The following is a 12,667-nucleotide window of genomic DNA, read 5'->3' as shown; positions in this document are numbered from 1 at the left end:
GGTTGGAAAAAAAAAAAAAAAAAAAAAAAAAGGCAGTAAGCCTACTCCTGTGTCAAGAAACAGTGCTGAATCTTTTAATGGCCACGTGCGTGTGACTTTGGTTTTATCTTTTATCTGGGGGGCAGTGCATGCAAGCACTGATCATACTCGAACTTCAGTTTATGATATCTGACAAGGTCACAGCCCTCTACTGTTGTAACATTTTTTCATCCTGAACCTTTGACCTGCCACCCAACTCTCATTTGGAATCTCTTTCATACATTTGCCCCAGCCTTTCTCTCAAGTAGGTTTGGAGCTTTGAATGCTGGTGGCTCTCTCCTGTCTGTGCAGCACCTGCTGCAGGGGGTTCTTGCCCTTGTCCAGATGTCATGAGTGCTGGGATAACCCAAAGTACAATGTGGGCAAGGTGATTTGCCTTGTAGCATGTGGAAATAGCAATTTCTTCTCATGCATCTCCTTGTGATATTAGTAAGCAGAACAAAAGGCAGAGTTGGAAGATCTGTTCAATATAGGATTAAAAATCTGCTGTATTAAAAGATGAGTTGCCTTTAACTTTCAGGAACTTCCCAGGCATCTGGCCCAACAAACTTCCACAGAGATTAAGGATCTCAGAAACCCTAAGTGTTAGGAATTTTTTCTTACCTTGTTTTTCTACACTAACAGTAGAACAGTCTGTGAATGTAGTCAAAACAGGGCACCCGCTTGCATTCAGCTCTGGGAATGTGTGATAGAAGAAACAGGTGATGAGCACTAACCGTGTTGTTTGATGACTACTCTGGAAACCACCTTAATGTTACAGAAATGGCTGCATTTAAAAAAATCTGTGTTCTTTACAGGAAGGCTCCCAGAGGTTCTTTTGGTTCAACTCCATTGTCAGGTTCTACATAAACAGACAGTTTCGGACTTTAATGATCTTTTCTTTTCCTCCTTGCAGATAATGAATTCATTTATAGAAACCAGAATGGCACAGTGATTCTGAGGAATGTTGAAACTAACAATTCAACAGTATTAATAGAAAACAAAAAAATTGTAAGTATTTCCTATGATAAATAGCAGAATTTCAGTTTTCTTGCTGTTGGATCAGTAAAGCAGAAAATGACTTGGGTTTCAACTTCATGTATTGTCAAGGAGAAGCAATACGCTAGTAATACTATGGGCTAAGCAACAAGAGAGAATTTGAAATTCAACTCCAGCTCTCATTATTATTTTGCAATCTCAGTTTCTTTCATACTACTGGAAAGTATCATATAGATATTTGAAGCTAGTCTTGCATATCATATAATTGAAAGATATGTAATCCTGGTCTTTGCATGCCTAATACAAAAGACAACTGATATATTTACTGTCAGTTTGTAGAATTCTCCACATTACTCTATGCAAACACTTATTTTTTAACATGTGAGTTTGATATTTTTTCTTGCCTGATGTTTGAAATGTGATTTCTGTGGTGTTAAAGAATACTGTTGATGAATCATAGTGGTTTGTATATGATAGAAACACCAAGAATTCACTGGGGAAATAAATTAGTAAGTTGTTACCAAAATGGATTAAAAGAAAATAAATTAACAACTAAAACAGGATATCACTTATAATAATGAAAGTGTTTTGAAGCATTGTTGGTTTTTTTTAGCCGATGAAGCCAGCTTTTTGTAAGAAGATAGTACATTAAATGTCAGAGTGTTTTCAATATTTCATTAAAAAGCTGGTTCCTGAGATAAAATACACTTATGGTTGCTCCAATAATGAAATATAAATCTTGTCCTGGTAAAATTGCCGCTAATGCAATGCCTTCCTAAGGTTTTGGTCAACTTGAAAGTTTGTTTGTTTGTTTGTTTGTTTGTTATTTGATTTTTTTTTGTTTGGTCATTGGTTTTAGTTTTTGTTGTTGTTTGTTTTTGTTTTTGTTTGGTTTTTCATGCAGTATCTTTGCAAAACTCCAAAAGTAGAAAATGGCTAACAGATTTATAGTAACAACCCAAAAGCTGCAGAAGAAAACAGCTTTAGAAACTGTAGACGTGGCTTAGTTTCAAAAAATAAAAGTAAATTCAAAGAAAACTTAAAACAAGATTCCAGATTGACTTTATTTTGCAGTAAAATTTAGTATACAACTTGTACAAAACTAGAGTACAGTATTTGTCTTTATATATATGTATATATATCTTTTACACATATATCTTTTTTAATGAAACAAGAAATTCCTCACTGAATTAGTACTGCAAGACCCAACCTTAAACTTCACATGCTGCCATTTAACCTTCATCCTTTGCTACATCACACAAGCAATCTTTTGCTTTTTGTTTGTGTGTTTGTTGGTTTACCAGAGCATAACCCATTTCCTTTCAATCCTACTGTTCTTGTTCTGATTTTTTTTTCTTTTTTCTTTTTGACAGTTGTGTCAACCTAAAGGGGCATGACTTGAAGTGCCAGTAACCTAGGGCCCGTGCAGCTCAGTGTTGAAAAATATATCCTCTTTTTATAGATATATAACAAGTCAGTTTCATACATATATAACTAGTCAGAATGATGTATTGGTTTGAACAAGCATCTGTTGATCTCTCACTTTCCCTGGTTTCACGTAACGATTATTCTTGTATCTGTTGTGTATAATATTTTCTCTGTGAAGAGTGTTTTCACCATTCTATTGATAAAAGAATAAGCTGACTTCCATTAATGTCAAGGTCTACTGAAGTCAGGCTAATTCCATTTGTCCTCTGTTTATTCCTCCAATCTTTAATTTTTACCATTCATAAGAAAAGCACAGTGTTATGAGACAATTCTACATTTTCTTGCCATGACCTCCCTGCTGCCTGCTTTAGATAAATAAACCTGCAGAACATCACCTCCATGTTCACCCAAAAAGTCCCAGTACAAGAGCCACCATTACACCTCATTCAGTCACGTTGCCTTTGTCCTCTTCCTTCCCCACTCATGGATCAGAATAACTTCTGCTACCTTGGACTGTTTTCCTTTCTTCTTGTCAGTAACATATCAGTAAACAAAATCTGCCTTCATGCTGACATCCCTCCATCCCGAACCATGGTGGCCTCTCTGTCCCCTCTACCTTTGAATATTGTCCCACCTCATACCACCTGCAGCCCAGCTGAATATCGGGAGGTCTCTCTTCATGGGATACTGTGCATCTCCCTGAAGCCCAAATTCCCCCTCCCATTCTGCAACCAGAGAACCTCTCAATGACTTGCACCCAGTTTGTTAGGTGAGGGGATAAGACTTAACAGGCAGTGGATGAGTGGTGTGTCAGTGGCACCTCTCTTTGACATTGGTGCCACGTATGTTGGCACTGTGTATTAAAGAACACTGGGAAAGGAAAAAGGACGTCTACACTATACAAATAATAAATGCAGCAGAGAAAATGAAATTCCTGACAAGCCTGAGATATTTTGTCTTCTTTTCTTGATAGCAAGACTCACAGTGCAGCTTTTCGCAGAGCCCAGATCAGGGTGCACCAGGAAAGCTGATCACCACAGCATCTCAAAGACTTTCTTGACTGGGGAAAACAGGATAGGATTCCCCAGGGTCTTAACTGGTACAGGCAATGGTGTCCCTTTACTAACAATTTGCTCCAGCAGGTATTTACTGTTTGTTACCTCCAGCTCTTTGGCCAGTGACTGTGGGGAATGAGAAAGAATGAATAAGTAGTTATTTATCACAATTTCCCACTACTGCTGCCTACCAAACACTGTGCAGTAGATTTGTAAGGAAAATTCTACCTGAGCTAGCTGCCTGGTCTGGGGCACAATGTAGTTTTCTTATGGGACCATATATTTGTCGAAATAACATATCTGTTTTTTGAACAGAGATGCAAAATGTTAGTTTTCAAGACACTTATTCTGACAATATTCTTCATCTTTAGAAATATGGTCATAATAATTAGTTCTAGATGTCATTGGCTTGAAAATGGATAAAAAAATTATTTATTTATTTATTTTAATATCTGATTTATTTTCTAGGTCTCCTTAAAGGCTATTCGATATGAAGTGTCACCTGACCGGGAATATGCACTTTTTGCTTTTAATGTTGAACCAGTAAGTAAATAGATTTGATTTCAGAATGCACAACTACTGGTGGATTTTTTTTTTTTCCAGTTCTATGCCAGCAAGATACTATTTTAAATTAATTGCTTCCAATGAAACAAAGAAAGAAAACCCCTCACTTGGATATTCTGAAAGCATGTCACACTGCCATCTAGTAGAGAAGAAAGGTATAAATTACAGCATAGAGGAAACAGTGTCATTGACAGAATTTTATAGGCTTTGGGAGGGGGATTGTAAGGACATGTCTTTGCTACAAGGATTTCTATTCCTCTTCTGTGTAATTTTTTTTCCATGATGCCTTTTTCAGTCACACTATAAATTTCTTCCCAAGAACAAAAAGCAACTGTCAGTGTCTCCCACAACTGAAATAATACATTAATTATGGTGTCACCGTTCCCAGTGCTGCAGTTAGGGTTGAGCTATCACTTTCATTATAAATCCTTTTCTTCAGAGGTTTTGGTATAAATCATTTGTAAGAAATCACCATTGGGTTACTTCTAAGTTTTAGATTAGAGTGATTTTTTTTTACCAAACTTCAAAAGAGAAAAGTGTAACGAGTCATTTTTAAATGCCTAAAGAACCAGACACAAGGGAAGCAGTTCTTGGGCATGAATAATATTTACTTTCTTTTAAATTTTTTCTGGTATACGATCTGAAAAGTTTGAATGATGGCTATTCTGTACTACTTGGATAAACTATAGGCTCCATACATTTTCTTTCCATAATTTAGGATCACACCAATTCCTCAAAATGAAAATAATTAATTCACTAGCAACTGCAAGTCCTTTTCCATACAATAAATCTAGTTTGGGCTGCTAACCAAGGGAAATTTGTTGGTCCTTGAGGTAGCAGAGTTTGTGGCTCTGTTGCTCATCTGATTTCTCTGCTGTCATCTTTGGAGTTATTCCTGACTCACAGTGTAAAAGTCAGGAGAACCACGCCTGGTGCTAGAAAAAGGTCAGATAAAACTGTGTTAGAAATTTTAGGGATAATTCATAAAGGCTTTTTTTTTGGGGGGGGGGGGGGGGGGCGGGGTAAGGGGAGATCCTTGCTGGTGCAATGTCACTTCCCCAGAGATTAACAGATTTCTCAAAAGAGTTGGATGTGGAAATATTAAGTTAAATCTAAATACCCCAACCTTTTTCCACCACTGGGGATTTTGCAGCCCAGACTTCACACTCAACATGCAGAGAAATGCCTGAGGCAGGCAGGGGAGGAGGTGGAGGATGGAAATGGAAAGGGCTGGATGCATTTCTTCCACATGTCCCTCGCCACATCTCAGTGCTTGCAGATTGGTGTTTTTGGGATGCAGACGAAACATGGGGTTTGCACTGCTCAAGAGAGGCGAGGCGAGGCGAGGCGAGGCGAGGCGAGGCGCACACAGCTGCCAGTTGCTACCTTCCCCACACCAATTCTTCCTCCAGAAAGGAAAACCCAAGGTGGAAAGCTGGAAATGGAACCTCTGGGAAGATATCAGGACATGACTAGATGCATATTCAGTGTAAGAGAGCACTGCATATTGCTCAAAGATTCATATATGAGATTATGATACCAAGAGTTCCTGAAATGGTTTTCTGAAACAAAATTAAACTTAAAAATTCTTTTTTTTTCTTTTTCTTTAAGATCCATGTTTATAAAATATATAAACTTTGTTTTTGAAAAAAGTATACCAATAGAGGGATAGTAAGATTCACTCCTGAGTATTGCATCCTTAAGCCATGCTGGGTAGCATTTTGTTTATTAAAGTGGCAATAACTGCTAAATTACTTATTCAGCTCTCTTCTCCCTTGATATACAGACTGTGGCTACAAATAAGTGAGCGTTAGTTAGTTTTTCATATTTTCTATCTTTGAAACTGTATTCTTGGCCAAAATTCAAATTACACTGTTTTCAGCAATGCAAGAAATTGATTAGCAAAGCCTTGGGCAGTTGTCCTTGTTGCAAAGTCAAAAGGAAATTTCAGGAAATAAGTTGTCAAAGGATGTTTGTTTAAAGTTTAATTCTACACATGCAGTCAAAAAAAAAGAAATTTCTTGAACCTATTGTGTATGTTTTTTATAGGTGTCAGAATGTATTGCTTTTTTTTTTTTTTGCCAGTTAAAGGTGTAATGTGCTACCTTTTAAATGTTTCTGAGTATAGATGTTTTCATTATTTTTACACAATACACTTGTGCTGCATTTACATATGTGTATAGTATCTTAATATATATCGTATGAGGTAATCATTTATCAGAATTATAATATAAATGGATTCAACCTCCATTCTTAATGCCTGCTAGGAGTGAAAATCAAAATAGAAAAGCATCATGTGTCACTAAAATGAGGGGAGTTATTTTTAAGAAAAACACTACAAACAAAGTAATTTCATGGAAGTAATGGCTTCCTGCTAGCATCTTGCTGTTTATTTGCACAGGAACATCTCTGCTCAGTGTTGGGTCTGGGTGAAGGCACTGACGCACACATTGCAGTAATACAGCCCTGAACAGGCAGACACATTCTGCAAAGATATTGAGGCAAATGATGTGTGTTTTCCTGTTGTATCACTTCATCACCTTGGAGGATGATGAATTAAAGTGTACTCCTTATATATATCTCTCCCACGAAGCCTGGCAGGCAGCTGTGGGGCTGCTGTGGGTGCAGCATGGCCAGTCAGGCTGCCAGCTTTCCTTCTGAACTCATTTGTGTAGCGCTTCTATTTCCAGAACTTCAATCCTTCAGGCAGTAATATTCTGCATAAGCCTTGTGCTAATAGGGAGCTTTTCCCACCTTAACCACAGAAGGTACATTTTTTTTTCTCTAGAAAGGTCATAGAGAAGATGCCAGGCTTCTTTGTCTTTAAAATATTTTTGTAACATTTCTGTTGTTTGTCTGTTTTTATTTCCTCATACTAAAGAAAGCTTCAGCCTGCAAGTGAAACAGCAGAGTGAAGTTTTGGGAAAGAACTGGGGGATAAATACCCCTATAGGGAAACTTCAATTTCAGATTGTCCTTCACTGAAACATGCGTATGGAACTCTCACCCTTAGACCTCAATAACCCCAAAACTCAGGCAAATCAAGGTTCAGCCACAGCTGACTTTCTGTGACTTGGAGAGTTGAGGGGTTACAATAACAAGGATTAAAAAAAAAAACCTATGGGCTTGGGTAGATTACTGTGGTAGTCGACTAGAGGAGTTTGTGTAATGGTGATAGAAGAAGCAAAGGAAAGTAAATGAGAAGAAAAGAGATTTCCTTGAGTGACGTGGCTAGACATTAAATAGAGAATATTTAATTGCCTTTATTATGAATAGCTGTCATTGTAATGCAAGAGAGGATATAAAGTGGTCCAATTCTTCTTAAAGCTTTGTTTCTTCTTTTCCAATTTACCAGTTCATTACTGTGTGTGAGCTAGTTAAGAGCAATTACATACAGGAAATCCTGGCTGATTAATAGGACCAAACTGTTAAGTCTTCTGAACAACAATTAGGGCTTAGAGACTTTTATAGCTGATACAACAGACTTTATTACCTATTCTGTAGTTAAATTAATGAATTTTTATAATACTGAAAGCTGCAAAGAATTAATCATCATTGTAATTAAAGGAGGTCCAAAACTTTTTTTTTTTTTTTTTTAAGTAGTTTCTGTGGTGACTTTAGTACTTCTTTCCATCCTGCTTGTTGCCATAGATGTCACGATGTTTTACAAATTGTTGTTTGTGGTGTGTTTTGGTTAATGCTTCAGACAGAGAGCTAGAGAGTTCATTGTGGCCTTCCTGAGCTAGAGGCAGAAACCTCAGTGGCTTCCGAGCTAGAAGCATAAAATCCCAACAGGGATTTAAGCAACAACTGAGTTTTTTTTTCATTAAAGAGGTCATTTCTTGGGCTATAGAATTTGCATGGGTTTGGAGAGAGCAACTGACAAGCTGGAGAAGTGGCACCAAGGAGGCCTCAGAAGGCCCACTCCAAACGCTGGACAGTGTATTGAAGCATGAATGAACTAGAAAGGGGTTATTTTTCCAAAGCAGCCTATCGTTGTTGTATTTTTTTACTATTTGTCCAAGTCTGGTTGTTAGGTAGAATGAACAGGTTTTGCGCTTGTGGCTCCAATTACAACCTCATAACTGCTTTAATTAGGCATGTAAAAATTAAGATAATATAATGCTTGTTATCTCCAAAACACTAATGGGTATAAATATTAATGAATTCTCATAACATCCTTTTGAGTTAGGTGAACACTATTATTATGATAAATATGCCTCTGAAAATTAGACACTGTCATAGTTATTATAAGTAATACTGCTAATATTTTAGCTATGTTATTTATTACTTAATTGAAACAGATTTACCAGTGCTAGAAATAGTTTTGTATAAACCTGTTTTCTTTTGTTGGCAATAAATATATTTTAATTTTCCTTTTTTGCATTCCCACCCAACTTTGTTTTCAGGAACAGTGATAATGTATAGTAAAGTGAAAAAAGTAAGGATATTAGTTCCATAAAATCAAGTTACCCATTTCAGTGATCCGTTTAATTTTTGGCTCTTGTAAACCAGTAGAATTTTCAAGTGGAGCACTTGAACCACATAGACTCATCCATATGGAACCACATAGACTCATCGAATCTATTATGATTTGCTAAATCTTGGGTATTTTTCTTAAAAATAACATCTTCAATTGCTTCCTATAGAATAGACATTCCTCGTATCTTTGAGGTAATAGTTAATATTTCAGTGAAATTCTCATAACTTCTGAAATTGCACCATTTTTATGATCATGCCTACAGGAGTTTTTAGCCAGGTGATTCTGGGGAGCCAGGGGAGAAAGTGAGGTCCTTCTGTTTTCTGAATCACCTTACATTCTTAGGTCCTGTTTTGAGGCACATTATTTCAATAGTCAAGATTAGCAGAGTAAATATCTTTGTTTAATAATATACTTTTTAACCAGTTTGTAGTGATAATGATAAGAAGTGCTCCAGTTCCATTTACATAACAAAAGCTAAGACGTGTGTGTCCAGAAGTATTGTATTAACAAGACAGTACCAAGAACACAGATGAGGTTAATTTTCTGGGTGATAGTTTACTTTGTATTTGAAGCCGAAGTAGTTGCTATTATTTGAGAAAATCTAGTGGCAATCATTTATTTTAAAAGGAGAATGTGTTGTGATTTTTTTTTTTAATTATGAATCCAGTCTTTTTAAAATAACCTTTGTGACAGACTGCTTATCTTTTCAAATCTCAAACCCACCATGAATAAATTCACTAATCTGGCATTTTCAATGTAGGCTGAATAGCAGTAAGATAGACAAAAGCAAATTTTCAAAGGCATCTGAGAAGGTTGATTCAGGACTGTTTCTACACTTCCATATTCACTTTTTGGCACCATCAGAGCTAGACAACTGCAGCCCACCTGGGGCATCTACTCTTCACAGTCACCTTGGATTATATAAACCACAGCTGGTAATAAACAAATAAAAATCTGAGCAACTGGGAGATTTTCCTAGGTTTGCATCTCTGTTCAGGCGGAAGTAGCAGTATCTCTGTCAGCCATAGTGATGTACTGAGTTCTGTTGTATGTTGGTATCAGTAATTGGTTCAGCCTAATTAATATTTGATATCTACTGTGGCAGAAAGAGACAGGGAAGTTTGCCACACAACTCTGGAGGGATTTATGGGTTTTCAAAACTCTATTAGGAAATTGCGTAAACAGTGTCTGCTCAGGTGTCCTCATTTGTGCTTTTGACTGCAGAGCCCTTGCAATCCTTTTTTCTGCTGCACACACTTCAAAAATTAAAAATTCTCACTATGGGAGGGTGGATAGCCATTTTAATTGAGTAAACATGCTAACACGTGGTGGGAATATTTGTTCTTACTGTTCACCGGTGATTGCTCTTTCCAATTTCTCATACATAGTGTGTTTGGAATAGAAATTTTTGGATGCAGGCACAGGACAGTGAAGCACCTATTAGTGGCAAGTTTAACCCTTTAACTAGAACATTTCATGTTAGTAATGTTAGCACCAGTTTTGGACTAACACAGAGGAAGAACAGGTCAAGCCTATTCCTTTTAAAATTTGTTTTGGAGGAGCCTCATGGTTTGTTTCAAATCCCTGCAAACTCCAGCAGAAAATGTGCTCCTTTATGTAGTCTAAATAGTTCTTTGCTCTAACAAACAGTCCTTCTGCTTTGATGTGGCTTAGTTTAATTAAAGAAAAGAATTCCAGCTAAAACAAGGCGGTACATTGGGGTTGGGCACTCATACATGAGTTGCAGGAACATTTTTGTAGTTGAGTTCCTTGCACAGTCGGGATAAGTGGATCCCAGTTTAAATTCAGAGACTGTAATTGTGAAAGAAACATTGGGTGGGTGAAGGATTCCTGTGTTTTTTATCCAGGGGGAAATAAAAATGTTTTCACCACTTAAATATAGGACTGGGTGCTCACCACAGCATCATGTCTTCAGCAAGTGTTGGAGGAGCAGAATTGTCTCAACACTGAAAGACTTGGTGGGGTCCCTGTGATTATTGTGGATAGTCATCATGGTTACTTGTGGCCTTGCGGTCCTTTCCTGAAGCACAAAACTAAACCGCATTGGGATCCCAGTTTTTTAGCTGTCTTTTCCCGTTATTGGAGGGTATTTTCAGCTGGAAGGTGTTACATACGAAATGACCATCTAAATGCTTCCATAATATATGATATGATGTTTGCCATAAATTACAGGCAAAGCTCTGCCCAACAGGTACAATCCCCAGCCCCAAACATCCCAGTTTTGTTAATGCACGCTCCCTGGGGTTCAATAAAAATGCACCAAATCTCAGTTTCTTACTGTGTCCCTATTCTAAGCACTGTTGTTTAATGTGATTATTGGAACAATATACTAACTGCAAGGAATGGAGAGCACTAAAACTTGAGTATGCTGACTTCAGCTGCTCTGCCATGCCTGTAATTAGAGCTTTAACTTTGTCCTACTAAAAACAAAGGATTAAACTCTTGCTGCTCTTCTAACAATATCCATAAAATGTAGTTAGGATTAAATTTTAAGCCTCATGGTTTGTGATGGGAGACTTCAATACAAATTGCACAGATGTGACTGAGTAGGAAATAATACTTCAAACTACGCCAGACAGTCTTGGTCATGTAGCAGAGGCCAACAAACTGTTTACTACATTTATTCACAGACACAGATATACATCAGTGAACTGAAAAGCAAATCCACAGTTCCAGGGAAGAGTAGAGTAATATTGAAAGTCAGAAATAATTAGCCTGTCGTGCAAGAGGACATAGGTATATTATGTATCTGTATCAGCTATCAGCAGTCTCCCTCTGTAAATATTTTCTTTAGCGAATGAGATTTTCATCAAACAGAGAAGAGAAAATAAAAAGACTCAAGGCAAAACATTATGATACAAGAACAACTTTCCTTTTTTTCTTGGATAATATTACATTTTTCATGCTACTTCCTTTTCTGAAAGTATAGATGATCTGACTTGGACAGACAGACTGATAGAGATTAATGTTCTAACAAAACTCACAAAACATCTTTAAGAAAAAAAAAAAGTCCTGAAATTTATTTTTGAATAAAACATATGTAAGGTAATTGTGCAAGGTCAAAATATCTGATAATCAAAAACAGAGAGAAAGTCAAGAGTAGAACCACTACAGTTTTCTTTCTTGCACTTCTATGGGAATCCATCTTAGTAAAGCACAGGGGAACCTTCTATGATTTAACAAGAATAACGTAAATGCAGCTGTGTAGAAATCACAGGGAAAATTAAAAAAAAAAATAAATTATATATATATATATATATATAAGAACTTAGTAAAAAACTAGGTTCCCTGTAACATACAGGAGCTTCAGAATTACATGATAGCTAAGTTCCTATTCTTAGTGTATTTTCGCCTCCTAATTTTTCAGAAACAATAAAAAAATCACATTTTATGTTGCAATGTGATAGGTATAGACAGTTGTTTTAAAATGTTAAAGAAGGAAATATGTTAAGAATAGGGTACAAAATAGGAATATGGCACTGATTCAAATGACATTTGAAAGAAAAAAATCAGAAAAGATTTAATTCTGGTGTCTATACAGAAACATAGGAAACAGTCCCTGCCTGCAGGAGTTTATAATCTAATTCTTCTGATTTCCACTCTCTTTTATTTATTTATTTTAAATCACTGGAATATGAAGAAAATATATTTAGTGCCCTCTTCTGGAAAAACAAATCTTTCTATGCAGAGCACCCCAATGAAGTTCCTGTACTCAGAAATGCAAATCTTCTGATGCAAATGTTCTCCTTTTTAGCTGTTACATGCCTCAATCCAGGGAGTGTGCATCTCTGTGTTTACCCTGAACAAGTGCCTTTTATCTCTTTTACTGCCTGGAGAACTCTGTTTTTTTCAGGACTATGTTAAAACCAATAATTATCATTCCTCCTTGGGCAGCTAACGACCCAGATTTGAAACGGATCTTCTATTCAATTTTATTCTATTCTGTTAAAAAAAAAAAAAAAAAAAAAAAAAGGAAACCACAACCTTACACTTTCTTAGAAAGGGAAATGAATCATACGGCATTATTCAAGTCTTTAAAGTCAAAAGTCTTCAGATTTTTGTGTGCGAGTGTGGAAGAGTATCAGTATTGCTGTGAAGG

General features: G+C 36.6%; 1 protein-coding gene across 3 annotated transcripts in view; it reads left to right on the top strand.

The window, feature by feature from the left end:
* The window catches only part of DPP6 (dipeptidyl peptidase like 6), a 409,630-nt gene that overhangs the window by 268,686 nt on the left and 128,277 nt on the right, over positions 1–12,667 (top strand). For all 3 annotated transcript variants that reach the window (XM_083826972.1, XM_083826974.1, XM_083826973.1), the window contains exons 4-5: positions 935–1,029; positions 3,969–4,043. In XM_083826972.1, the coding sequence (XP_083683098.1) occupies positions 935–1,029; positions 3,969–4,043 (170 nt within the window). The remainder of the gene's footprint in view (positions 1–934; positions 1,030–3,968; positions 4,044–12,667) is intronic.

Source organism: Anser anser (genome assembly GCF_964211835.1).
Source record: "Anser anser genome assembly, chromosome: 2".
NCBI lineage: Eukaryota > Metazoa > Chordata > Aves > Anseriformes > Anatidae > Anser > Anser anser.
This window is presented reverse-complemented; position numbering and strand designations above follow the sequence as displayed.